Below are 26978 nucleotides of genomic sequence, written 5' to 3'. Positions count from 1 at the left end.
AACCTGGCCTCAGTTTCCGCACCTGCGGAACGCCGCTCCAAGCCGGAAGTGCTCTATAACCAGCGGTTCCGCCCTCTCGTGACGCACTTCCGGTGCGCCAGCCCGGCGGGTTTGCGGGTCGCGCGGCGGTGACGCGCGGCGGCGGGAGTTGCAGAGGCGCGCGGGGTTCTGCGTCTGGCCTGGTGCGCGACGGCCGTGCGGGGCGGACCCCGCGGACCCTCCCGACCCCCACGCCCCGTCCGCGGGCGGCGCCTCTCCCGGCCGCCGCGGGAGCGTGCGGGGCCGGCGTGTCCTCCGTGTGCCGCCCGCCCGCGTCCCCGTCGGCTTGTCACGGTTCAGAGGGAGCTGCGGGCTGCGGGCTGACAGGCCGCGCTGGTGCCCGGCAGGGAGGCAGGGCCGCCGCAGCCCCGGTGCTGAGCCTCCGGCCGCGGCTGAGGCTGAGGAGGCCGCGCCCCCGGCAGCCCCGCCGGCCCCGCCCCGCGGCTGTCAGGCCCGGGAGCCGGCGGGGTGGGCATGGCCAGCATCACCCAGCTGTTCGACGACTTGTGCGAGGCCCTCCTGCCGGCGGCCAGGGCTCACCTGGGCCAGCGCGGCCCGAGCCGCCGGCGGGCGAAGCAGAGCCTCAAGCGGGTGGCCTACAACGCCCTCTTCACGCACCTCTTCCTGGAGGAGCCTCCGGGGCGGCCGCCCGACCCCTCGAGGCTCCCGGTGAAGAACAAGATCCTCATGCTGTCGTTTGACCTGCGCGTGGGCGGCCTGGGGCCCGAGGCCGACCGCCTGGAGGCGCTGGTGGAGCAGCTCGAGGCGGCCCCTGGCTGCCCGCTGGCGGAGCTGTACTCGGCCCTGGACCTGCTGGTCCGGCTGGCGGGCACCGGGCCCCCGCAGCCACTGCCCCGCCGGCGGGACTACTTCCTGAACAACAAGCACGTGGGGAGGAACGTGCCCTACGGCGGCTACGACTGCTACGACCTGAGCGTGTTTGAGATGGACGTGCAGTCGCTGATCTCCAGAGAGGAGTACTTGTGCCAGGACATGATCCAGAAAGCGCTTCAGGTGATGGAGGCGACGCCGGGCACCTGCCTGCCCACGGCCCGGCTCTTCTCCTACGGAGACCCTTGTGGTGACAGGTTCGAGAGAGACACCCGCGTCTCGCTGTTCGGAGCCCTCGTGCACAGCCGCACCTACGACATGGATGTCCGGCTGGACTTGCCCCCCGTGCCGGACAGCGCAGACCTCTCTGGGCTGGCCATCAAGGTAAGCGCAGCTCCTGCCTCCTTGACGTCCCTCTTGCCATGGGAAGCTCCGGAGTCCAGGCCACTGGGAGGCTGAGCTGTGGCGAGGTGGGGCCACTGGTACCCATCACCTGGGTAGGGACGCCGCTGCCCAGCTGTAAGCCAGGCAAATGCTGCTTTTTTTTATTATTGATTTCTTTTTTTACAGAGAGGAAGAGAGAGGGATAGAGAGTTAGAAACATCTAATTGAGAGAAACTTCGATCAGCTGCCTCTTGCACACCACCTATTGGGGATGTGCCTGAAACCAAGGTACATGCCCTTGGCCGGAATCGAACCCGGACCTTTCAGTCCGCGGGCCGACGCTCGACCGCTTCGCCAAACCGCTTCGCCAAACCGGTTTCGGCCAAATGCTGCTTTTCATGGTTGGCCTGACGGGGCGTGTTGTTAAGTCCTGGTTCTCTAGAGGTGCTGCTTAAACGTGAGTTAATTAAAGTGCAATAACAAGTCCAGTCCCTCAGTCACATAAGCCACACTTCAAGTGTTCAGTAGCCACACGTGTTTGCTCGTACTATACATGCAGTTCTACATGCTTCTCCCCCTGTGACGTGGCTTTTCATGCACGTTGGACTATGCGTTTAGTGGTTCTGTGAGCGCTTCCGAAAGAAGAGATGCGCTGTCACTGCTCACTCGATCCCGCACTGCGAGACAGGTCATCTGCAAACACACCCAATGCTGAACACCTTGGTCCACGTACATCTTTGTGTTGCTCGCATGATTTCATGCTGGTTTCCCCAAATTGGAATTTCCAGAGTGGTTGCGTTTCATTGTGAGTTATATGGAGGCTTGCGTGTTGAGGGAAATTAGAAATTGAGAGCCTTCTTAAATTATTTAATGGAGGCAGAAGCACTGTAGTGCATACGTGCTCACGAGAAACAGGAGCCCTAGCCAGTTTGGCTCAGTGTATAGAGCATCCGCCTGCAGACTGACGGTTCTATTCCAGTCAAGGGTGCATGTCCGGGTTGTGGGTTGGGTCTCCAGTGGGGGCTGGGTGGGGGCGGCTTGCAGGAGGCAGCCAGTGATTTCCTCTCATCGCTGATGTTTCTATCTCTCTCTTCCTCTCTGAAATTAATAAAAATATATGTTAAAAAAGAAAGAAAGAAACAGGAAACACCGTCAGGTCTTTCCCGTGTGAGTAAACGTGTGGAGGCCTGGAATTCCCATCACGGGGAAAGCTTGGGCCAAAGGCACACCTGGTGTCTTCTCCTCGGCTGGCCTCCAGGTGCCTCAGAGCGTGGATCCGTCCGAAGACGAAGGGTTCCAGTCGGCGTCCAATTTGACTCCCGACTCCCAGTCTGAGCACGGCACGGCCCCGGAGATCGACCCGTGGGACGCGGTGCTCACCTACGAGGCCAGCAGGCGGCGGTGCTGGGAACAGGTCGGCTGGTACGTGCACCTAGGCCCTCCCCGCACTGCCCTCCCCGGCCGTGAGTGCGTTACCCAGAGAGCCGGGGGGCTGCTGGCAGAAGCCGCTGACAGGATTGGGGACCTGGGGTCTCGGTCGTGGCTGGTGCACAAAATTCTCTGTTCGGGGCGTTGGGAGATGCTGGGGCCGAGGCAAGGACTTCAGCTTCAGGAGGTTCCCGTGGGCCAGCGCCTGCAGGTCACACTCGCCGTCCGGCGCAGAGCCACGTCCGCACCACGAGGTTCCGGGCTGAGGAGTGGAGGTCGGCTCAGGGTGCGGTCAGGCTGGGTGCAGAGGGAGCTTTCACCGCGCCCATTGCTGTCCGTCGTCGAGAAGGATGGGAGCGCTGCTCTCCGGCTGGCCGCTGTGGCGGTGGCAGTTTCCTTGGTCACTCAGCCGGGGCCAGGGGGCCTTTCTTTCTGCCACGGGCTTGTGTCTGGAAACCTCCCGGAGAGGGGAGGGAGGCCTCGCACGCAGGGCTGCTTGCTGAGTCATTAGAACCTGTTTCCATTTAAACCCCAGCCCCCTGGTTCCAAAAGTTACAGAAGCTTTTTCCCACCAGAAACAGAGCTGGCTGCCGGCCCTGCTGGGCTGTAGCCGCCCCTGCCTGGGCCTGCGGCGGGCCCACCTGTGTCTCCCCGAGACTCCACTGGTGCCGCCGTTCTGGGGAAGCCATTTCCTTCTGTCGGGGGCGAGTCCTCTGGGGGGCAGGACCTTAGAGTTTCCTGCCTGGGCTTTTCTCCCTCGGCTCTGAGTCTGGGTCTGAGGGCACAGGGGTGCTGGGACGAGCCTGCAGGAGCGGGCAGGAGCCCTGTGCTCCCCCTGCCCTCAGAGAGTCCTGAGTGATGGGAGAGCCCATGACGGCACTGTCAGTTAAAACACCGTGATTTGAACGATTCTGAGACGTATTGTTCTCATACCTTCCACGCCCGACGTGAGGTGAACATGTCCTGGGGTCCGACACCCGTCAACGTTAGAATGTCCAGCAGCTTGGAGCCCGTTGAGTTGCTAGACCTGAACCCCAGGCTCTTTTGGGAAGAGGAGAACGAGCTGGTCAGATAGTACAAACGAGAAGAAAAGTCTCAGAAAGGCCTGTGTTCCTGGCCTCTGTTCACTAAGAAATTACTTTCCCCAGGGGCTTTAAAAGACAGTTTTTTTTATACTTTTCAGTAGATGGTGGTGGTTTTCAAAGGAAGGTTTTTAAATGCACCATGTTTTTGGCTGATTTTGAACGATGTGACTGGGTGAGGCAAAGCCCTGGTGGTGCCCAGAGCCCAGTGCCCAGAGCCGCTCTCAAGACCCAGTGTGTCTGCTTTGTGCTGCCCAGCCTGTCTGGCTCAGTGGTTGAGTGTTGACCTGTGAATCAGGAGGTCATAGTTTGATTCCCTGTCAAGGCACAGGACTGGGTTGTGGGCTGGATCCCAGTAAGGGGCGTGCAGGAGTCAGCCGATCAGTGATTCTCTCTCATCATTGATGTTTCTATCTCCCTCTTCCTCTCCCTCTCTGACATAAAAATTAAAAAATCATGAGAGTGTTCTGTCCATCGTTTGTGTAAGATGCATACTCTTGCCGTTTTTAGGTATACAGTTGCTCAGAGGCATTAAGTACATTCACATTGCTGTGTAGGCACCACCACCACCATCTTCAGAACTTTCCATCTTCCAAATTGAAACTCTGTCCCCATGAAACACTCCCATTCCTCCCCCAGCCCCTGCACCACCCCCTACTCTCTGAATCTGCCGATCTAGGGGCCTCTACGTGGAGTCTGCAATCTTTCCTTGTCTGGCTTATTTCATTAGGCCATTACACCACTATACCACTAGGGATTGCAAGAGTGTGTTGTCTGGCTTATTTCACCGAGCATAAGCTTCATCAAGGACCTGTTATAGCAGGTCCTGAGTGTCCTTCCTTTTGAAGGCTGAATGCTCTAGGCCGTTGTGTTTTTAATCCACGCACCAGTCGACAGGCAGACACTCTGGCTGCTTCCATCTCCGGGCTGTTGTGAATGTGCTGCTGTGCACACGGGTGTGTAAGCCTCGTGCTTGTTTTTAAGACAAACATACGTGCGTGTCGGTCATCCTGAGAACCATCGTGTGGGCCCGGTGGGTGCTTGGGGGTGGGTCTCTGTGGATTGTCTGACCCAGCGCAGCCGGGGCTGAGCCCACAGAGCTGACTGCGAAGCTGGGGGCTGGTCGGACACACGCCCGCTCTGTTTCTTAGACGTTGGGTTGTATTGAGTCACTTTCTCCTGCCTTTTGTTCGTGTAGCTGAGATGCCTGTGGCTCTGTCTCCACAGCCCGCCTGGCCACAGAGAAGAGCCCTACCTCACGGAGGCGGGAAGGGAGGCCTTCGACAGCTTCTGCAGGCTGTGCTGCGGGGAGCTGCAGGCGCTGGGTGGGGGCCTGCCAGCCGCGCAGCCCCTGATGGTGCCAGAGTGCGAGCTGGTGAAGGACGTGCTGAATGTCTTGATTGGGGTCATGTCGGCCACGTTTCCCCTCTGCCAGGTAAGGGGGTGCTGGCACGCGGTCACTGCCCGAGCACTCCACAGGATAGGAGGAGGCCGGTGGGCCTGGGAGCCGGCTCTGCGGCAATGGCAGTGATGCATTCTCATTTCAGCCCTAGAAACTGTGCCTTTATTAATGACCTTTACAAACCGAACAAGAGTAAGGTGCTTGGTGCTCTCATTCCTTCTCTGGCTGTGTGTTACAGTGACTGATTCCCCTGGAACTGTCCTGGCATTCTTTCATTCCTTCATCCTGGAGCACCATCTCTTTTTTTTTTTTTTTTCAGAGAGGAAGGAAGAGGGAGAGAGAGAAATGTCAGTGATGAGAATTATTGGTCAGCTGCCTCCTGTACACCCCCTACTGGGTATTGAGCCTGCAGCCAAGGTATGTGCCCTTGACTGGAATTGAACCCGGGATCCTTCAGTCCGCAGGCCAACGCTCTACCTACTGAACCACACCAGCCAGGGCAAGCATTGTCCTCGTCTCGTCCCTCCACTCCCCCCGTAATACTTTATTTTATTATTATTATTTATTTATCTTTATAATAAATCTTTATTGTTCATATTATTACAGGTGTTCTTCTTCCCCTCCTCCCCCCATAGTTCCCCTCCACCTGATACCTCACCCCACCCCATGCCCTTACCCCTGCCACTGTCTTCATCCATAGGTATAGGATTTTTGTCCAATCTCTTCCTGCACCACTCACACCCCTTTCCCCCTGAGAATTGTCAGTCCACTCCCTTTCCGTGTCCCTGATTCTATTATATTCACCAGTCCATTCAGTTCTTCAGACTTTTTATTCACTTGATTGTTAGATTCACTTGTTGGTAGGTATGTATTTGATGTCTTTTTGTTGTTCATAATTTTTACATTTACCTTTTTCTCCTTCTTCCTCTTCTTAAAGAATACCCTCAGCATTCACGTAATCCTGGTTTGGTTGTGATGAACTCCTTTAGCTTTTTCTTGTCTGTGAAGTTCTTTATCTGACCTTCAATTCTGAATGATAGCTTTGCTGGGTAGAGTCATCTTGGTTGTAGGTTCTTGCTGTTCATCACTTTGAATATTTTTTGCCACTCCCTTCTGGCCTGCATGGCTTCTGTTGAGAAATCAGCTGACAGTCATATGGGTGCTCCCTTGTAGGTAACTAACTGTTTTTCTCTTGCTGCTTTCAAGATTCTTTGTCTTTTGCCCTTGGAATTTTAATTATGATGTGTCTTGGGGTGGTCCTTTTTGGATTCCTCTTGCTTGGGGTTCTGTGCACTTCCTGAACTTGTAAGTCTAGTTCTTTCACTAGGTAGGGAAGTTTTCTGTTATTATTTCTTCAAATAGGCCTTCAATATCCTGTCCTCTCTTCTTTTGGCACCCAAAAATCCGGATGTTTTTGCTCTGTGTCTTGGGCTCTGTGGGCAGAGTGTGGTTGGGTAGTGGGTAGGGGTCTTGAACGTCAGGCCTCAGTGACCCCTTTGCCCTCTCCAGCCGGCTCAGGCCTTCGGGGTGAAGCAGGGCACCCACGTGTCGGGAACGTCGCCCGAGAGCGTCAGCAGCCTCCTCTCGGAGGTGGCCGTGTGCGGGACCCACTACGCCCGCCTGAGCCACTTCTCCCTGCAGCCCGTGCTGGACGCCTCCTGCAGCAAGGGCCTCGTGTTCCAGGTAGGCCGGCCTCCTGGGAGGGGCGCGGCCCTCCCTGGCGCTGCGCACAGGAGCGGGAGGCGGGCCCAGGGCCTGCCTGCCACTGAGCCTTGTCTCTGTAATGCCTGGAGCTGACCGTTACCCTTCAGGAGCGGGTGTCTCGTCGTCACTTCACGGGGGGCTGGGATAGTGGGAGGCGGGTGTGGCCCACATGTGGGGGGCCTGGGGCAGGACCATGCGGGGGGTGGGCACAGGCTGCTGTTCCCCACCGGGTCCTGGTGCATCTTATGCGATCGACACAGTGGCTTCCCCCTATTTGGCGAGTTGAGTTCCAGGAGCCGGGGCTGGACCAGGTCTCCCCGAAAGCCTTCCCACTGCCCCTGCTCTGGGTACAGCCCCCAGGACAGCGTGCAGCTCCATGGGAGGGACAGGCAAATAGCTGAGCGGGGCATCTAGGAGCACTGATCGGGAGGAAGGCAGAGGGGGCAGGGCACCATGCCCAGTGGCGCTGGGCTGCGAGTCCTTCATGCTTTGGTGCTGCCAAGGGGGGCGGGTCAGGTGGCGTGGAAAAGGGGTGGGGTAGGGGACAGAAGGAAACGGGCCCAGGCAGACTGCCCGCCATCAGGGACATGAGGGCAGCCCTGCTGTCTCCTCGCTGGTGGGGTGGATGCTGGTTCTGGCGGCTCCTGCAGAGACGTGAGCTGAGCTGGGGCCCATTGTTACTGAGACCTCAGCCGTAGCCTGTGTCAGTACCTGCCACCCCTTCAGGATCCCCAGGCCTCACTGCCCATTTTCCTGGTGTGGCTGGTCCCGGCTGCAGGGACAGAATCTGCAGAGGGCTCGGTCCTAGCTCCCAGTTGGACGGGGGTGCCTGGGTGGGACCCACAGGTGCACATTCCTTGGGAAAAGAGCCCAGGATTAGGGATGGCAGCCGAGGCCTTTCCTAGCCCCAGTGACCCTTTCCAGCCCTGAGCGCGGCCGTGTCTGCGCCCTCTGCCTCCTCTCAGTCCCCTGTCCCATAGGCCTTCACCAGCGGCCTGAGGAGGTACCTGCAGTATTACCGGGCCTGTGTGCTCTCCACCCCGCCCACACTGAGCCTCCTCACCATTGGCTTTCTCTTCAAGAAGCTGGGCCGGCAGCTCAGGTGAGCACAGCACAGCGGCCACGGGGGGTGGTAGGGGCGGCCGGGCCTGGAGAACAGCCTCCTGAGAGCGGTCTGGGCAGTGAGTTCATCAGGTGCTGGGCCTGGGCCTGTGATGTTGTCTTGAAAAGGTCACGGTGCTGGGAGAGGGCTCTGCCTGAAGGGCACACAGAGCTGGGCCCTGGCCCTCAGGAGCCAGTTCGCTAACCCGGCGAGTGATGTCCCCAGGTGCCGCTGGAGAAGAGGGTTCGGGGAGAGCAGGCCTTCCGGGCCGAGGGGTGGAGGGTGGAGGCCCGAGGGCCGGACATGGGCCGTCAGGGAGGTGGGCGGGGGGGGGGGGGGGGGGAGTGCTGGGCTGCCTGTGCACGGCCGTGGTGGAGAAGGTGAGGGGCAGAGGGTGGAGGCCCGAGGGCCGGACATGGGCCGTCAGGGAGGTGGTTGGGGGGGGGGGGGCCGTCAGGGAGGCGGGTGGGGATGCCGGGCTGCAGGTGCACAGCCGTGGTGGAGAGGGTGAGGGCCTGGGAGGGCGGCAGCCTGGGAGGTGGCGGGAGTCCAGGAGGGGCTCGGGGCTGAGCCCGGTGTGGGGAAAGGGCACACTCAGTGGTGGGGGCCCTGGCTGAGTGGGAGGAGCGGGGGATGCAGGGGGACCCAGCAGGGCGCTCAGGGTGGAGATGCTTGGGGGCAGCTGGTGTTAGAGCCAGAGGGTGAAGGTAGGAGGGAAGGGCTGGGCCACGTTCTGCTCACCTGCTCTCCCCTGGCCTGCCTAGGTACCTGGCTGAGCTCTGTGGTGTGGGCACCTGCGGAGGAGAGCCCCGGGCCCCCTTCCCCACGGTGAGCTGTGTGGGACCCAGGAAAGGGGGCGAGGCTGAGTGACGGCCGTGGCAGCCTGTCCCCTCTGCTGTCGCACACGCTCAGCCCCGCCCTCTGCGGTCTCCAGGGCGTGAAGCTGCTCTCCTACCTCTACCAGGAGGCCCTGGACAACTGCAGCAACGAGCACTACCCGGTGCTGCTATCGCTGCTCAAGACCAGCTGCGAGCCCTACACCCGGTGGGCGAGGGGCCCGGGGTGGGGCCCGGGGTGGGCGGGCTGCACTCTGTCTCTGCAGGTGCTTGAGCCGAATTCCCTTTCGCCCCCTCCCCCCCCCCCCCCCCCCCACACACACACCTGCTGAGTGCAGGGACGTCCGATGGGGAGGGAGCGGCATCCTCAGGGCTGGGACGGGCTCCTTGCGCACACGCTCCACCCCGTGGCCGCCCCGCCCATCTCACTGCTGCCCCACCCCGGCAGGTTCATCTACGACTGGGTGTACAGTGGGGTCTTCAGAGACGTGTACGGCGAGTTCATGATCCAGGTGAACCACGACTACCTGGGCTTCAGAGGTAGGTGGTGCTGGCTGCGGGCTGGGCTCCGTGCTGTCCGGGGTCGGGGTCCTGGACGCAGCCCAGCGTGTCCTGTCCCACGCTCAGACAGGTCCTACTGGACCCACGGCTACGTGCTCCTCTCCAAGGAGGCCGAGGACTGTGTGCCCGCCTTCCTGAAGCACATCGCCCACGATGTATACGTCTGCGGGAAGACCATCAACCTGCTGAAGCTCTGCTGCCCCCGGGTGAGTGCGGAGCCATGCACCCCCCTGCTCTCCTCGCCTGCCTCGTCCTCTGGCCTCAGAGCTGAGGTCCCCCCAACACCTGGCCATCGGTTCTTGCCGCTGGGCTAGCACGTTGGAACTGGGACGTGGTGACTTCTCCCTCAGGGCCCCTGAGTTTGATGAGGGCTCCTGCCTCCGGCTCACGCTCACAGATGGAGGGAAAGCAGAGGCGTCCTGAGGCCGAGGGTCAGCGTGCCCTCCCCTCCTCCTCAGGAGAGCGGCCCCTCGGTGGGGAGGGCCTGCGTCTGCAGGAAAATGGACAGGCTGGTTCAGGGAGCTGTGTCTGGGGCACAGGCTTGGACAGAGGCCTGTGCCAACGTCCATGTGGCCAAGGCTGGGGCAGCCTTTTTGAGAAGCAGTCTGATGTCTGAGCAGAGGCAGGCGCTGGCCAGGTGGGCCTAGGGCTTCCAGGGACCAGAACAGTGTGTGGAGGCTGACCAGGGTCAGTGGGGGTGGAGGACCAGGGCAGACGGCCAGGTGTGAGCTCGGAGCCGTGGAGGGTGCTGTCCCCTTGTGAAGGAGTGGGCTGCCCATGAGGTGACCAGCAGCACGGAAGCAGAGCTGGGTGTGGGCCCCTCTGTTGCAGCATTATCTCTGCTGGTCTGACGTCCCCGTGCCCCGGATCTCAGTGATTTTCTCCCTTGAGGAGCTGAAGGAGATTGAGAAGGACTGTGCCATCTACGTGGGGCGGATGGAGAGGGTGGCGCGCCACAGCTCCATCAGCAAGGAGGAGAAGGTTCAAGGACCATAGCCCCGGGGGCTTCCCTCACTCCCTCCTCCTCTCCCCACTCCCTCCTCCACTCCCAGGGGTGCTGGGTTTGGGGTGTGCAAGACGGTGCAGCGGTCTCGGTCCTAGGTGTGTGTCTGGGTCGGGCATCCAAGGGCAGGGATTCTGTCCTTTCTTCTCTGGGAGCTGGCTGGGCGCTGGCCCTCTGTCCCTGAAGGGATGTCACTCCTGAGCTCACACACACACCTGGCGACAGCCTCAGCTCCTGTGCAGGACCCTGTGTCTGATGTCATGTTTAGGGCGGGCGGGGGGCGGGGGCAGGGCGCGGTCCCTGGGGGGTCCACCTGGGGTCTGAGCAGCCGGTTGCAGGTCCTCCAGCCCAGGGGCGGGCAGAGAGGTGGCTGGGTTCACCCCCATCTTTTCCAGGAATTGCGAATGGAGATTGCGAAGCAGGAGTTAATCGTCCAGGCCCGAGAAGCGGCGTCCAGGGTCCTGAGTGCGCTGAGCGGTGCGTGTCGGCTCGGGTCCCTCTCTGGGGTGCTGGCTGCGGCCTGTGGGGGCTCCTCAGGACGGCGCTTGTGTCTCCGGCAGACCGGCAGATGTCGGAACGGATGGCCTTGGACGCCCGGAAGCGGGAGCAGTTTCAGAGGCTGAAGGAGCAGTTTGTGAAGGACCAGGAGGTGGGTAGGCTGTGGGTCCTGGGTGGGGGGCGGCTTGCAGAGCTGGGTTTAGCATTGAGGCTGCCTGTGGTGTGTCCTGCAGCGACGCCGGGCAGCCCGGCAGGAGGAGCTGGATGATGACTTCAGCTACGCCCGCGAGCTCCAGGCCCGGGCCCGGAGGCTGCAGGCCCTGGAGGAGCAGCTGGAGAGGAAGGCGAGGTGGGTGGCTGCGGTGGTCACTCTGGCGACCCTCCGCGGTGAGGCACGGCAGGCCCCGTGACAGGTTTGATCTTGGTGATGGTGGTTTTACTTTTTATTTGGAAAACTTTCAAGTCTTGTCTTGACTCCAAGCACCACTTGGCCTCGGTGCTCGTGGACGTAGACATGAGCACATCCGTGTGTCCTCAGCCCTCAGGATGTGCTGGTGGGTGTGTGGGTTGGAGTCCAGGCAGATCTGCACACCCTGCCTCTCGCCTCTGGAGTTAAACAGCTCCTGTTCATTTAACGTGAAGCCTGCTAGCCTGACAGAGTTGGGTGTTTGTCCAGCACAGCATCCGACAGTCGGGCTCTCACTGTGTCAGACTCGTCCCACCCTCCGGGGGTTATGAGTCCCCCATGCCCAGGGGAGAGCTGGGAGCAGAGTGGCCTCTCAGGGGGTTCTTCGTAGGAGGGGCTGTCCCTTCCTGCTCATGGCCTTGGTGGCCTGACCTCAGATACTGTTTGTAGAGCTGAGCCCTGAAGCCCGAGTGACGTACGCACGCGTCTGTGTGTGTGTGTGCACGTGTGTGGGTATGTGCGTGTGGGTAGAAGCTATTCTCCTTCCTTCCTGTGCAGCTGAGGAAGGGAGGCTGCCCCAGAGGGCCCCTGCCTCAGACAGTGCAGAGGCCCATTCTGGTGGTCATTCAGCAGGCGTGAGCGGGCCCTGGCCGGGTGCCTGCCCTGTGGGCAGAGCAGCTAGCCTGGTGAGGCCCCTGCAGGAGCTGTGGGTGCAGAGGGACCACCTGGGGCCTGGGGAAAGTGCCAGGCTGTGCAGACCACCTGCCGGGGCCTCTGTCGTGGAGAACTGTCCCCAAGGGGAGCCAGCTGGACAGTGTGGGGTGACTGGTGACCCGTCCTCTCTGGATGTGGCTTCAGGCAGGCGCTGGTTGACCATTATAGCAAGTTGTCTGCAGAGGCAGCCCGCCGGGAGCAGAAGGCGCTGTGGAAGATCCAGAGGCACAGGCTCGCGAGCACCCGAGCTCGCTTTCTCTTAGAAGATGAGGAGCACATTCAGGTGTGTCAGGGGCCCTCTTCCTGGGCCCGAGGCCCCAGGACCCCCTGGAACTTCATGCAGTCCCGTGTGCCCTGGGGAAGGGACGGTCACTCCCTCAGTTCCCGGGACGTGCTGTGTGGGGCCGAGCGGGCTGTCTATAGGCCGAGGGCACAGTTTGTGGTCTCGGTGCTGCTGCAGTGGGGCTGGTGGGCGCTGAGGCTCCGGGCCGGGTGGCTCAGGGCGGAGGGTCGGGTCTGCTCTCTGTGCAGCTGCCACCTCGCCCTGTAATTGAATTCCAGGCCATGCTGAGAGACACGTCCGAGGGAAGGCCCCCAGAGCCGCCGGCGGTGCGCCCCAGTGCATGCTCCCAGGTGAGGGGCCAGGCCGCCTCCGGGGATGCCGCGTGGGGCTCTGAGCTGGGTCCCAGGCCTGTGCTGCCCTGGAACACAGTGGTGCCTGTCCTGTGTCCCCACAGTACCCAGAACTGACTTTGGGGATAGAGCCAGGTAACCAGGGGTCCAACATGCTCTTGTGTTTCAGGCCTCGTCTCTGGGCCCTGGGCACCCTGATGGAGGTGGCAGCTGTGATTCTGGGTCTGCAGAGCAGCACGTGGCTGCCTGGGATGGCCCAGGCCAGCCAAGGGAGCTGACGCCGCAGCCCCTCGCACCCCCAGCACTGGGGGCCTGCAGCGGCTCAGAGCTGGGAGCAGGCCTGCAGCCAGGGCAGGCCCAGGGGCCGGGGCTGTTCTCTGCAGGCCTCAGTATCCAAGATTTCCTGCCCGCGGGCCCGGCTGCTGAGCAGCCTGAGGACACTGGGGTGGCCCCTGTCTTGGAGGAGGCCCTGCAGACCATCGGCTCAGATTTGCGTGCCTCTGCTTCATCAGCCACAGCGGGCACGGGCTGCTCTGGGCCACAGGAGTACGATTTCAGAACTGTCCTGAGGCCAGCTCTGGTCACCTCGGCCCCAGGGTCCCTCCAGACTATGGGAGGCAGCTTAGGCTGCGAGGGGCCGCAGCTGTGGGGAGACACTCACATGTGTTCGCTGGACACCAGTGTCCCAGATGGGCAGGTGGCTCTGCCTCACCCATGCCCACCCAGGAATAGCCTCCCCCAGGAGGGGAGTAGCCAGGCCATGGGGCAGCCTCTTGGGCATGTGTCTGAGGGTAGTAGTCTCACAGGGAGTTATACTCATGGAACGGCCCCCTCCCGGCCACGCTGGAATGTCCACGGACACGTGTCTGATGCCAGCATCAAGGTGGGGGAGAACGTGTGGGACGTGGCATCCTCCAGGCCACGGTGGAACGTCCACGGACACGTATCTCAGTCCCACGTGATGCTGGGAGCGCCCCCGGGGGAAACCCAGCATGATACACCCAGGCCCCTTCAGAGCTCCCCCGACCACATGTCCCAGCCAGGCCTCAGCCTGGGCACCCAGAGCCCTACCTGGGAACACAGTTCACAGCTGTCGGCAGAACCGACCACGGCTGGCTCCTGCACGCCCGTGGCTGGCTCTGGGGAAGAAGGTGGCCTCCAGGCCTTGCCGGGTGCTGAGGCGGGACCCAGTGCTGTGGGAGGCAGCACCTGTGAGCCAGGTCAGTGGACAGCTGTCCTGTCACCGGTGGTGGTGGTGCAGGAGGGGGAGGAGGAAGGGCAAGAAGTCGCTGTCCTGGGGGCTTGGGAGGTGCTGCCCCACAGCAGGCACGTGCCCCTGACCCCCCTCCCGGCCCTTTTGTGCCACTCAGGCCCAGGGAGGAGCGGGGACACCGAGGACAGCTCTTCCAGTCAGCCTGCAGACTCCCAGGTCAGGCCGAGGAGGGTGGGGGCATGCTCTGCTGGGCAGCGAGCCACCTGCCCTTCTCTTTGGGGCAAAGGGAAGGGGCATGGTGGTGACGCTGGGTTGTCTTAGGAATGCGCAGCCACCCCAAGCAGCCCGGGCCTGGAAAAGGAGGTGGAAGACAGGCGCCAGGACAGGGAGCAGGCCTACCTGGCAGGCCTGGTGGAGCAGTACCACCTGGAGCAGTACCCGGACAGCTACGAGGCCATGTGTGCGTGAGCACGTTGTGGGGGCGAGGGGGCGGGCAGCGGGAGGCGCCCCTGGCGACATGAGCTGTGCCGTCCCTGCAGCAGAGCCTCCGGTGGCACGCCTCCTACACCACGGGCTTCCCCGGGCCTTCTCCCTCCCTGAGGACACCCGGGGCCCGTCGGACACGGAGGAGACCACGGAGGAGACCGCCGTGCAGCTGAGCGAGCTGCTGCCGCTGCCTGTGCTCATGAAGCACTCGGTCACTGCGCCGCTGGCCGCCCAGTGAGTGCCCGCCCCCCTCCTGGCCCTGCCTCCTCCACTTGCCCCACACCTGCCTGACCCAGCCCCTCCACAGCGTGTCCCTGGTGAACAAGGCTGCCGTGGACTACTTCTTCGTGGAACTGCAGCTGGAGGCGCACTTCGAGGCGCTGCGGCACTTCCTGCTGATGGAGGACGGCGAGTTCGCGCAGTCCCTGAGCGACTTGCTCTTTGAGAAGGTGGGCCTGGGTGGTGGGGGCGGCAGCGGCTGCTGGACTGGACGGCCTCGGGACCTTCTTCCTCTCCTGCAGCTGGGCGCAGGGCAGACGCCGGGGGAGCTCCTCAACCCGCTGGTGCTCAACGCGGTGCTGCGCAAGGCGCTGCAGTACAGCTTGCACGGCCACTCCCCGCTCGCCGCCAACCTCTCCTTCGCCCTCAAGTTCCTGCCGGAGGCCTTCGTCCCCAACGCTCCGGACGTGCTGAGCTGCCTGGAGCTCAGGTACAAGGTCAGCAGAGCTGGAGGTGTGGGTGGGCTCGGCTGGGCTTGGCTGGGCTGGGCTGGCCTGACCCTCTAGGAGTGCTGAGTCAACGCCCTGCAGGTCGACTGGCCCCTCAACATCGTCATCACCGAGAGCTGCCTGAGCAGGTACAGCGGCATCTTCTCCTTCCTGCTGCAGCTGAAGCTCATGATGTGGACGCTCAAGGACGTCTGTTTTCACCTGAAGCGCACAGGTGAGGCCTGCCCACGCCCACGCCCACGCCCTCAGCTTGGGGCGCTGGCCGTGCAGCAGCTGCTTATCCCCCTGCACAGCTCTCCTGAGCCCTGCGGCCGGCTCCGTGCAGTTCCGACAGCTGCAGCTCTTCAAGCACGAGATGCAGCACTTCGTGAAGGTCATCCAGGGCTACATCGCCAACCAGATCCTGCACGTCACCTGGTGTGAGTTCCGGGCCCGGCTGGCCACGGTGGGGGACCTCGAGGAGATCCAGCGTGCCCACGCCGAGTACCTGCACAAGGCCGTCTTCCGGTGAGGCTCAGGCACGGGGGCGCGGGCCCAGCCGGTCTTCAGGGGAGGCTCAGGCACGGGGCGGGGACACGCGGGTGGGGGAGGTGGTGGCAATCAGGGTTACCCTGAGGGCGTCACCCCACCCACCGGCATCGCCTTGCTCCCCAGGGGCCTGCTGACAGAGAAGGCGGCTCCCGTCATGAACATCATCCACAGCGTCTTCAGCTTGGTCCTCAAGTTCCGCAGCCAGCTCATCTCCCAGCCCTGGGGCCCAGCCGGTGGCCCCCACGGCGCCGAGCACCCCAACTTTGCCCTCATGCAGCAGTCCTACAACACCTTCAAGTACTACTCCCACTTCCTTTTCAAAGGTGAGCCATCTGCACTGGCAGGTGGGCTGCCGTCGGCATCGGGGCAGAAGGGCAGGGCCCAGGGAGGGCCCCCATCTACTCCTTGTCCTTCCCACCCATCTACTCACTGCTCCCCCCAGTGGTGACCAAGCTGGTGAACCGAGGATACCAGCCCCACCTGGAGGACTTCCTGCTGCGCATCAACTTCAACAACTACTACCAGGACGCCTAGCTGCTCGCCTGGGTGCAGGCCAGTTAAGGTGCCTCTGGGGCAGGTCCCAGGGGTGGGCTGGGTAGAATGACCACACAGAGATGGGCCTTGGAGCTGCTGTTTATTTAGGGGCTGTTCCGAGAAGCAGGAGCCTGCAGCACCGGCCTCCCAGGCTGCCATGGGGGCTGTGGCTGCTGGGTCCTCCTGGGTCCGGCCCCTCTGCTGCCCTGTCCTTGCGCGAAGCAGCTTTTCATGGGGAGCATGCTGCTGTGCTGGGCTGCTGAGTCGGTGTCAGACAGAGACGGGTCAGGTCCTGACTGGACGTCCCTGCCGTCATGGAGAGACGGGGTGGGCTGCTCGCTGCTGGGCACCGCCTCATGGACTCAGGGTCAACTTGCCTCGGGGCTCGGCCTCCAAGGCGGTTACGAGGATCACGTCACACACAGCTCCGCGGCCCAGAGCGGGGGCTTGCTGCTGTAGGAGCGGCGCCTCTCTGCTGGGCTGCCGGCCCCCTCGGGCTCGGCGGCCTCCCCCTCCCTGTGGTACGGGGCCTCCAGCAGCTTCAGCACCCGTCGCACCTGGAGAGGAGCAAGGGGGGGGTTATGGGGACCCTCCCTCCCTGGCCCAGCCCCTCCTGTAGGACCCAGGGGAGGAGGGACGGGCGTGTCCTTGCCTCTGAGAAGTCTCCGTTCTCCGCAGCCTCGATGGCGTTCTGCGCGATGTAGTTCCGCAGCACGTACTTGGGGTTGTTGGCGTGCATGACACGCGTGCGCTCAGCCTGCCAGGCGTCCTGGTCAGAGGCACCCTCCCTGTCCTCCTCCAGCCTGGCCCTGCAACCACAAGCCCACCTTGGCAGCAGCCTCGGCTCCCACCTCCCCCGTCGGGCTCCCCGAGATGGTGCCCCGGCAGGCACACTGTGCCCGTCATGCACGCTCGGCCGGCTCACCTGTACGCCTGGAGCCAGTCCACCCAGTGGCCCCTGTTCCTGCTCAGCAGCTCGGCCGGGCTCAGCTGCTCCAGCCGCGACTGCTGCTCCACGCGCTCCAGCTCCTTTGTGACGTTGGCCCGGGTGCCGATCAGCGCAAAGAGCTGCGGGTTTGACTGCGCCAGCATCAGCATCATGGAGAGCTGCCTGGGTGGGGAGCGGCCGTGAGCATGTCCAGGAGGCTGCAGCGCCCTCCCTGGCTGTGCATATAGCCTGGGACTCTGCACATCTGGCTGCCCCAGAGGGATGGCCTCAGCGGCCCTGCTGCACCCCACTACAGCCTGACTGAAGGGGAGCCCAGCCCCAATGGACAAGGTAGATGTGGGCACCTGCCAGCTGGCCACCCTGTTCAGCAGCCCCTCCATGTGATGGGACACAGCTGCACCCAAGGACATGCCACAGACTGACTCAGGCGGCCCTGGGGTGGGCAAGGCACCGTCTCTGCCCCCACCCAGCACTGACTGCTGGGAGAAGCTCACTGAAGTCAGGGGCAGGTCCTGCCAGCAGGCCACCTGGGTCCCGAGGCCCTGCACGGCCGCATTAAATTCCTCTGGCCAGTCTACAGGCTTGTTTATTGAAATGTGTCACCACACCTCCCAGGTCTTGCCCTGAGTGTGGGCTGCACCGCGTGGACGTGTGTGCTCTTCCCGATGGGAGATGGTGCCTGAGGCCACAGAGAGCAGAGACCACCATCCCCCAGTCTGGGCCCTGGGCCTCCCCGTCCAGCGTCGGCATCGCTGTCCTTTCCTCTGACTACCACTCGTTCCTGGGAGGGGAGCAGCTGCCCAGATCCCAGGCATCCAGCCAACTGTGTCAGCACCCCGATGGGCAGCCCCTCATGCTCTGTTCTAAACAAATTCCAAGGAAGCAAGACCCGAGCACCCACCGGGGATCCATCTGGGGCCGGAAGGCAAGCCGCAGCTCCTCCAGGGAGGCACACTGCTCCATCAGCGCAGCCAGGAACTCGGCCAGGCCCGGGGACTCTGGCCCCACTGGGAAGGAGCTCAGCAGGTAGAAGGTGTTTGTGAAGTCGGCACCTGGAACACACAGCTGCTCAGGGACGGGGGGCAGAGGCCAGGCTCTGTGCTGCCCTCCGGCAGCATTCTCTGCTCACAGGCTGACCCACACGCATCCATCTTACCCGGTGGGAGCCACACTGCGTTGTCAGGTCCAGTGTGTTCTCAGCCCCTACCCAGCTCAGCCACAACTCAGCACAAGTCCTCAAGGTCCCCACCCCAGGTTCTTCATCTGTAAAACGGGTCCAACAGCGAAGGCACTGGGGTCGGCCCCTGGCCTCAGGCGCTGCAGTGTGCCCAGACCCTGAAACACGCCCAGAGGACTCAGTCTGACCTGTCAGAACAGTCACCGTACCCCTAAGAAAACCTCCAGCCCTAGCTGGTTTTCTCAGTGGGTAGAGCGTCGGCCTGTGAACTGAAAGGTCCCGGGTTTGATTCCGGTCAGGGCACATGGGTTGTAGGCTTGATCTCCAGTGGAGGACTTGCAGGAGACAGCCGATCTGTGATGCTCTCTCATCATTGATGTTTCTATCTCTCCCTCTCCCTTCCTCTCTGAAATCAACAAAAAAATTTTTAAAAATGGAACACACACCCCTCCCCCCCCCCCCCCCCCCACACACACACACAGGAAACTAGAAGGGAATGAATTCAGAGTGTTACCAAAGAATCAACGAAACATGGAAGCAGCAATGGAGAGAATGAGGGCAAATGGTGTCAGACACAGCCAACCAACAGCAAATGGCCAGTGGTGCTTCCTTCTCATCAATCACGTAAAAAGTAAATGAGTTTAATTCCAATCAACAAGCAGAGATTGGCAGGATGGAGTAAAACAAGATCCAGCACACCATCTGAGACGTACTTTAGAATCAAGGTGAGCGTGGGAGGTTGGAGACAGGTCCTGTGCAATAGCCTAGAGCAGGGGTCCTCAAACTTTTTAAAGTGGGGGCCAGATCACGGTCCCTCAGAGAGCTGGAGGGCCGGACTATATGAACTACTAATTCCTACTGTAACACCTTGGCTGCGCTCACTGCCCAAAAAACCTGGCGGGCAGGATCAGACTCCCCTGGGGGCTGCATGTGGCCCGCAGGCCGTAGTTTGAAGACCCCTGGCCTAGAGCCTGGTGGCTCTGACGTCAGACAGGTTTAGGTACAAATGTCTAAGGGCAAAGAGGAGCGTTGTATGATGTGCTCGGACGGGCACATGCCCTTCACACGTGACCACACGCACACCAAGTGGGAGATCCTGATGGGCAAGGCCAACGCCCATCCAACTGAAGGGAGAAAGCAGTCACGTCCCCTTCCAACAGGGGTGTGGCGTCCAGATGGACGTTCAAGCACCCACACCCGAACGGCAGTAAGCCCCCTGGGCCACAACACTGTTCCTGGGAGCCACACGCCCCCGAAGGCCACGGAGGCCACCAGACGAGTCTGATACGTTTACGAGGGCTGGCTGGAATCTTCACCAGCCACAGTGGAATGAGGCTGAAACCACAAACAAGGAAAACGGGAAATTATAAATAATGTGGAAATCAACATAATCCAAGGGCCCACCAAAGAAATCACAAGGGAAATGGTAAAATACGCAGAAAGAGCCATGGATGCCCACTCTGAAAGACGGATCTCTCCTCACAAAGCCTGTCTGTGACCACTTGTTCCCTAGTCACTGGGCTCAGACTGCAATATACACAAACACCAAACCGTGCTGTGCACCTGAAGTGAACAGGGCATATCAGCTGTACCAATTAAAGACCTCAGATCAATTGCCTAACATCATACCTAACAAACCAGAAAAAGAACAGCAAGACCAGTGCGCAGCAGGGAAGGAACTAAAGATTACAGCAGAGATAATGAAACAGAAAAACCAATGACACAAATTGTTCTCTGAAAAGATCAACAAATTGATAAACGTAACTACACCGGCAAAAAAAAGAAGATACAAAGAACGAAAATCAGAACCCAAAGACTAAGATCACATGAAGAGTTTCATGCCACTAAGTCAGGTACCTGGTGAAACTGGGCAAGTTCCTAGGAACACACAAACTACAACGGACTCAAGAAGAAATAACATCTAGTTCTGTAACTGGTGAGAATGCAAACAACTCCCAATCTAATACTTCCCAAGACAGAAAAGCCCAGCACTGACCCTTTACTGGTGAATTCTATCAAACATTTAAAGAATTACCACCACCCTGGCCGGTGTGGCTCAGTGGATAGAGCATCAGCCTGCAGATTGAAGGGTTCCAGGTTCGATTCCCTGTCAGGGCACATGCCCACGTTGCAGGCTTGATCCTCAGTAGGGGGCAAGCAGGAGGCAGCTGATCAATGATGCTCATCATTGATGTTTCACTCTCCCTCTCTGAAATCAATAAAAATATACTTAAAGAATTATCACCAATCCTTCTCAAACTCTTCTGAAAATCAGGAAACAATTCTTAATTTACTTTGTGAGGCTGGCACTGCCTTGACATCAAAGCCACAGACAATGCAAGGAAAGAAAGCTACAGGCCAAGTCCATCTACTATACTCAGAGGGCCAGGCCCACGACCAGCAGGGTCTGCAGGAAGCACATGGGGCTGTGACCTCTCCCAGCGTGAGGGCCAGGAGGCAGTCGGGTCATGAAGGTGGGGCCTCCTGTGGGACCTGTCCTTCTGAGGAGACAAAGCTCCACCCTCCCTGCTCTGCCAGGAGGACCCAGCGTGGAGAGAGCCTCTGTGGGTGAGCAGCGGCCTTACCAATAACCCCCTGCGCTGGCACCTCCGTCTTGGCCTTCCAGCCTCCAGAACGAGACAATAAATTGCCACATAAATTGCCAAATATAATAAATTGCCACAGACAGGACCTTACCTCTGGGTAAGGTCCTGTCTGTGGCAATTTATTATAGATCACATGGACTAAGACAGGATATGAATGAAGGCATAAAACCACGTGGTTGTCTCAACTGACACAAAATGGTAAAAGCACCCAAACTGGAAACAGCGGCATGAGGAGGCGCAGTCCCGCCTGCTCTGTGGTGGCGACAGGAAGCTTCCCCTTCCAGCCAGAGCTCGGCCAGCCTACACGCCCGGGCCCCACTGCCAAGTGCAGGACCAAGAGGGCTGTTTTCACAGCAGAGAGGGACAGCCAGGCTGGGGGTGCTGAGCACAGCAGGCCCAGCGCACAACACAGCGGCCTCCGCCTCCAGCAGCTCGGGGCCTGTAGGACCCGGTGCTCGGCACACACGGGCTGTGGGATTCAGCTTCGGTGAGGGCCGAAGGGGTCCGTTCACAGGGCAGCGGGGAGGACGGACAGTTCTGGGCACGGACGGTAGGGACGGCTGCATCACAGTGAAATGTACCGTGCCCCTGGCGTGCACACCGGGGACGGGTGGACTTCGCCTCACGTCTGCTTGGCCACAGCAGCATGCCGAACCCACGCGCGTGCGCCCGCCCCGCTCACCGGTCAGGTGCATGGTCTCCAGGAGCTTGGCCACCAGCGCGGCGTCCTCCTCCCGCGCGGCCTGCACGAGGCCCAGCTTCCTGCGCATCTTGTGCAGGTAGTGCCTGCGGAACTCGGCCTCATACTCCTCGGCCAGGATGGCCTCGCCCTGCTCCAGGGGCAGCTCGGGCGCCAGGGCCTCGGCCAGCTTCTGCAGGTTCCACTTGCACACCTCGGGCTGCTTGCTGAACGAGTAGCGCCCGGCATTGTCCGAGGCGTTGCACACGTGGTCGGGGTCGTACCTGCACACGGGGAGAAGGTGCTGCCCATGTGGCTGCGGTCTCCTGCCGTCCCCCAGGGGTCCTGGCCCTAAGGGCTGAGCTCAAGGACCCTGCAGAGTCCACACTCTCCTGCCGCCAGCTGGCCATCAGCCACCAGCCGACAGGTCCGCCTCCAGAGCAGGGAAGACGTCCTCGGCGCTGCCCCCGGGCACCTGCCCAGGCCGGCACTGCCTGCCCCGCTCACCACCTGCTCCTCGTCTGGCCGCTTCAGTCCCTTTCAGGACCTGCCAGGGTGGGGTACCCTTTTAGAATGCTTTTTCTCAGCTTGAAACCCTCCAGGGGACTCCACTGCTGGGAACTCCCACCAGCTTGGCCTGCAGGCCCCTCCCCTGCCCAGCGACTCGGGCGCTGTGGGGGTGTGCCCACCTGTCCAGGAAGCCAAAGGGCCCGTAGTCGATGGTGAGCCCCACAATGCTCATGTTGTCCGTGTTGAGCACGCCGTGGCAGAAGCCGACACACTGCCACTCAGCCACCATCCGGGCCGTGCGACGTGTCACCTGGGGCAGGACGGGCCTGGTTGCTCCCTCCAGCCCTTCCCGCCCGTCTTCCCTCCCCGGGGCCAGCTGTGCTCCTCTGGGGGGCCCTGGCCCGGATCCTGTCGTGTCGACCAACACTCGGCCGTAGGGAGGACCTGAGACGTGCGGAGGGCTCTAGCCCCACATTCACCATCTACTTCTTTCAGATCCTCGCTGGCTTGGACTTTTACCAGAAAAACACGAAGCCTGGCTCAGGCCCAATGGGAAGACCATGTGGAAACAAGGAAGTTACACATCGTCAGGCAAAACCCTCCCTGGTCCAGGCGCCTGTGCCGGGCCTGCCTGGCCCCACGGGCTGCCCAGGAAGGAGGTTCAGGTGGTCTGTCGGGCCACCAGCCCTGCTGTTCATGCCCCAGGCCCACTGCTCAGCACCCCATGCAGCCGCGGGGACATGCTGGCCACAGGGAGAGCAGGGAACCCCACAAGACATCCCCAGTGCCCTGTGTCCTGACCCTGGCCCACAGGTGCCACCCTCCTCGGAGGCTGAGGACTCCAGGCACCGACTGGGCAGCACCCTCCTCGGCTGCAAACAGGGTCAGAGCGGCCCCTCAGCAGGTGTGAGCTGAGGGAGACAGTGCCGCAGCAGCAGGTGTGATGATCGCACAGGATGGCCCCCAAACACCTGCTCGGCCGGCGCCCACTTCTGGTGGGAAGAGGGCTGACCCAGGGCCCTCAGCCCCCAGGTCTCCGGGCCCCCAAGGCCCAGGGCAGGTAGACCTGGCACCTCGGACCCACCTCGCGGAAGAAGGCGGCGTTCCTCTGCACGGAGTCGCTGGCGTGTGTGGCCTGGATTTCCGGGTAGAAAGTGCCGACCACATAGTCCAGCATCTGCACACGGATGTCGTTCCTCCCCACACTGGGGCCCGCACGGCCCGTGTGCTCGTCCTCGGCCTTAAAGATCTCAAAGGACCCGAACCTGCAGGGAGTCCGGGGTTCAACAGGTTAACCATGACCCGTCCCGCCCCCGGACGCAGCTGACAGCGGACACCAACCAGTGACACAGCACAGCAGGCCCCTCTGGCCACGCTCACACGGCCGCTGAGGGGAGGTGGGGAGGCCCTGTGCCCGTCCGCCCACACCCAGGACTGACATCCTGCAGCGGGCACTCTGGTCACTGCGCCCTGGGCCGGGCAGAGCACCTGGAGACGTGTGGTCACCCTGACAGCTCCTTCCAGCAGCTGGTGGGCCGAGGCCAGGGATGCTGCCACGGCAGTGACGGGTCGCAATGCCTGTGGTGCCACCGAGGGATCTCCCTCTGGGGACTGGCCTGGTGACTCCTGAGCCATCTTGGGTGCCCAGACATACACATACAGGGTTGGTTCGGCCCCAAAGCCACCTCTTGACACACTGGGTTTGATGCCAGGCAGCACGGTGCCATCTGGACGGACAAACAGGCTCCTATCAGAGATGGAGCCAGAGAGGTCTGCCGAGTGAGCGGGTGTGAGGGACACAGCCCGTCAGGCCGGGAACAGCCCCTTACTCATCACGACACTACGCGCGGCCACGTTCTCGGAGGGTTTCAGGCTCCGGTCAGACTCGTGGCCTCTCTGACGCCTGCTTGGACAGCCCCCCCCCCCCCCCGCCGGGCCCAGCAGCCTCTCAGAGCTCAGGGCGCCCGTGGACTTGCTGCCACGGCCTCTGCCACCCCATCCCTTCTGGCGACATCAGTGTCGGGCAAGGAATCTGGGAGGCACGACTGTCCACACGCAGGACGGGGCTCCTGACCCAGAGAACGCCGGGGACCTTCTGCCCGGGACCTTCACGGGCAGTCAGCTTCGCCGCCCTGGGCACCGGCCTCGGTGTGTCCGGGCCGCACGAGCGTCCCCCAGGCGCAGGCAGCCGGGCGCTACCTGAGGAAGGTGGAGGCGATCCGCAGCACCACCGCGCAGGGCTCGTGCTTGGGGTTGCCGTCGTAGAAGACGTCGCGCACGACCGTGGACTCGGACGTGACACAGGCGCCGGCCCGCGTGGTGGGCACCCCCAGGTGGAACATGGCCTCGCTGCACAGGAACTCCCGGATGCTGGAGCGCAGGACCTTGCGGCCGTCAGCCTGTCTGGAATCAAACACGGGTCACTGTGGCGCTGGCGGGGCCCTCCGCGCGAGGCTCTGCAGACGCAGGACGGAAACAGCCTGCTGACAGCCATTAAAAACAATTCACGGCCGCGCTAACAGCCCCGACCTTGTCCCAGGTCTGGAGCCAGAGTGAGCGCTTGGCCTGGAGCTGGAGGGGAAGGGCAGTGAAGGCCCCGACACCCCACACGGACCCAGCCTGCCGCCATGCCCCCCTCCCCCATCTCTCATTCACACACACACACACACACACACTCTCATTCGGGACTGCAATTCTACGTTTACTCATTTTACAAAAACAACACAACAGCGCTCTTTGTGGTGGGACACGACTTCGATTGCCTTGGATGCTTTTGACCTTTTCTTCACACTAAGCCTCTATTAATACTTTTTTCAGAAGTTTTAGGTTCATAGCAGAATTGAGTGGAAGGTGCAGACATTCATCAGCCCCTGCAGCCCCACACGCACCGCCTCCCCACAGCACCCTCACCAGAGGGGACATTTGTTCCGATGAGTGACCCTACACTGACCCGCCCTGTCTCCCCAGTCCAGGGTTTACATCAGTGTCCTACGTTCTATGGGTTTGGACAAACGTATGATGACATGAACCCACCACTGTAATGTCACAGGGTAGTTTCACTGCCCTATAGTCCTGCGCCCCCCTACTCACCCCGCCCCATCCCCTGATCTGTTGTCCCCAGTTCTGCCTTTTCCAGAGCATCATGGAGTCGGGATCAGGCCGAGTGGCCCTTTCCGACTGGCTTCTTGCACTCAGTCACATGCTCTGGCGTCGCCACGTTTCTCCTTGCCTTCACAGCTCCTTTTTGGTGCTGAGTAACATCCACTGTCTGGAGGGGCAGCTTCCCTGTCCGTCACCTGAGGGAGGACCCGTGGATGCTGTTCCTCAGCCCGAGTCCCCAATTGTTCCCTGCTGGCATGTAGTAATTGGCTTTTATACAGTAACTTTCTGTCTTCTGACCTCACTCTAATTGCTTATCAGCTCATTTTCTGATCAGTTCTTGGAGACAGCTGTGGGAAGGCGCTCTGCTGGGTCAGGCTGCCCAGATAGGACACGCCCCGCCCCCGCCCCGCCCCCTTCGGGGGGGCTGTCAGAGCAGGCCAGGCATGCGGGGCTTAGAAGCCTGTGCCTGGGGGACTGTTCCCTGGAAGGCGGATCCGAGGCATCTCGTCCCTCTGGCGGGCACGGAGGCAGGTGAGACAGGCAAGCAGGCCGCCCGCCAGCACCAGAGGAAGCTGGGCGATGAGCAAGCCGGCCAGGTCGCCCAGGCTCCCTGCGCACCGGTGACCAGTGTGCCCGCGCAAAGTCCGCGGACGGCTTGTGAGACCAGACCGTGGGCAGCTGCCAGGGCTGTGGGGTCAGACGCCCCGCCTGGCTCAAAGGCCAGAGGGGACGGGCTCGGGCAAGCAGCAGGACAGGAGGCCGGCCAGCCCCTCCGTCCGGGCCCCAGGACCTCCCCACAAGCTGCTCCCTTCTCCGGGACGCTGCTACCCAGGGGTCCTCCGTCCCGGGGTGGCATCTCAGCCCACCCAGGGGGCAAGCCCCGGGGGCCTGGGTCCGCCCCCGCGGCCACCTGCAGGGCGCCCACCTGGAGAAGGGCGTGGGGCCGGCGCCCTTGAGCTGCAGCTCCCAGCGCTCGCCGGCCGCCGTGCACACCTCGCCCAGGTACATGGCGGCGCCGTCGCCCAGCTGCCCCGCGAACTGGCCGAACTGGTGGCCGCAGTAGCAGTGCGCGGCGGGCTCGGCGCCCGGCAGCAGCGCGTTGCCGCTGAAGAAGAGGGCGGCCTCGGCCTCGCGGGCCTCGCGGGCGGCGGCGGCGGCGGGCGGCGCGCCCAGGCCCAGCAGCGCCAGCGCGGGCTCCGACAGCGCCACGAGGCGCGGCTGCCGCAGGGGCGCGGGCCGCACGCGGCTGAAGCAGAACCCGGGCACCAGCCGCGGTGCGGGCGCGGCGCCCTCGGGGTCCGGCGGCGGCGTCTCCACGGGCAGCGCGCGCAGGGCCCGGTTGTCGAAGTGCAGTCCCGCCAGCCAGTGGGGCGCCGGCTCCATGGCGGCGGCCGAGATGGAGCAGGGCGCGGGCAGCGGGCGGCAACCGAAGAGCAGCCACACGGCGCGGGCGGCCGGGAGCGACGTCCCGAGCACCGCTTTGAGCGAGGCCATAAGTGCCGCGGCTGCGGCGGAAACCTCTCCGCCCCGACAGGAAACCCCGCCCCGTACGCCTCGCCGCCCAATCGCCAGAGAGGCAGTGTCCGCCGCTGCGCCTGCGCGGGCCGCGCCCGCTAAAGCTGGATTCTGATTAGTCACGTCGTCCGGCTCTGCGCCTCTGCGGGTCCTCAGGCTGCGGCGGGGCTGGTGCGGGCAGAGGGCGCCCGGCGATCCAGCTTGGCTGCCCAGGGGGGGCCTGTGGGTCTTTGGCGCCCGTGTCACCCCTGCCTCATCGCACAGCACTTCTCTGAGGAACGAGCGTGTCCCCGCTTTCTTGTTTCTTGTGATTTGGGGGACACGG

The 26978-nt window shown here is 62.1% G+C and overlaps 2 protein-coding genes across 5 annotated transcripts; one reads left to right on the top strand and one right to left on the bottom strand.

The window, feature by feature from the left end:
* Positions 1-100: 100 nt before the first annotated feature.
* TUBGCP6 (tubulin gamma complex component 6) lies at positions 101-17639 on the top strand. Of its 4 annotated transcripts, none has more exons than XM_084876964.1 (25): positions 101-1254; positions 2513-2676; positions 4992-5199; positions 6676-6849; positions 7851-7972; positions 8737-8800; positions 8907-9016; positions 9257-9348; positions 9436-9575; positions 10201-10350; positions 10768-10849; positions 10933-11021; positions 11104-11219; positions 12135-12273; positions 12552-12623; positions 12793-13843; positions 13994-14052; positions 14158-14296; positions 14376-14556; positions 14630-14771; positions 14844-15038; positions 15132-15264; positions 15344-15557; positions 15705-15904; positions 16024-17639. In XM_084876964.1, the coding sequence occupies exons 1-25, from the start codon at positions 514-516 to the stop codon at positions 16113-16115; spliced, it is 4869 nt and encodes a 1622-aa protein (XP_084733090.1). In that variant the 5' UTR covers positions 101-513; the 3' UTR covers positions 16116-17639. The 4 variants fall into 4 exon arrangements, 3 of the variants coding, with proteins under 3 accessions (XP_084733090.1, XP_084733089.1, XP_084733088.1); XM_084876963.1 differs by having other exon boundaries at positions 14630-15038; positions 16024-16143; positions 16918-17639; XM_084876962.1 differs by having other exon boundaries at positions 14630-15038.
* SELENOO (selenoprotein O) lies at positions 16199-26681 on the bottom strand. Its single transcript, XM_084876971.1, has 9 exons — positions 26064-26681; positions 24236-24439; positions 23121-23301; positions 22216-22346; positions 21530-21810; positions 17966-18116; positions 17041-17226; positions 16768-16924; positions 16199-16672 (listed from the first exon to the last, which is right to left on the bottom strand). The coding sequence occupies exons 1-9, from the start codon at positions 26630-26632 to the stop codon at positions 16526-16528; spliced, it is 2007 nt and encodes a 668-aa protein (XP_084733097.1). The 5' UTR covers positions 26633-26681; the 3' UTR covers positions 16199-16525.
* Positions 26682-26978: the final 297 nt, after the last annotated feature.

The sequence above is a fragment of the Pipistrellus hanaki genome, assembly GCF_964339955.1.
Source record: "Pipistrellus hanaki genome assembly, chromosome: 3".
Classification (NCBI taxonomy): Eukaryota; Metazoa; Chordata; class Mammalia; order Chiroptera; family Vespertilionidae; genus Pipistrellus; species Pipistrellus hanaki.
The sequence above is the reverse complement of the archived record's forward strand: the minus strand, read 5'-3'. Positions and strand labels throughout refer to the sequence as shown.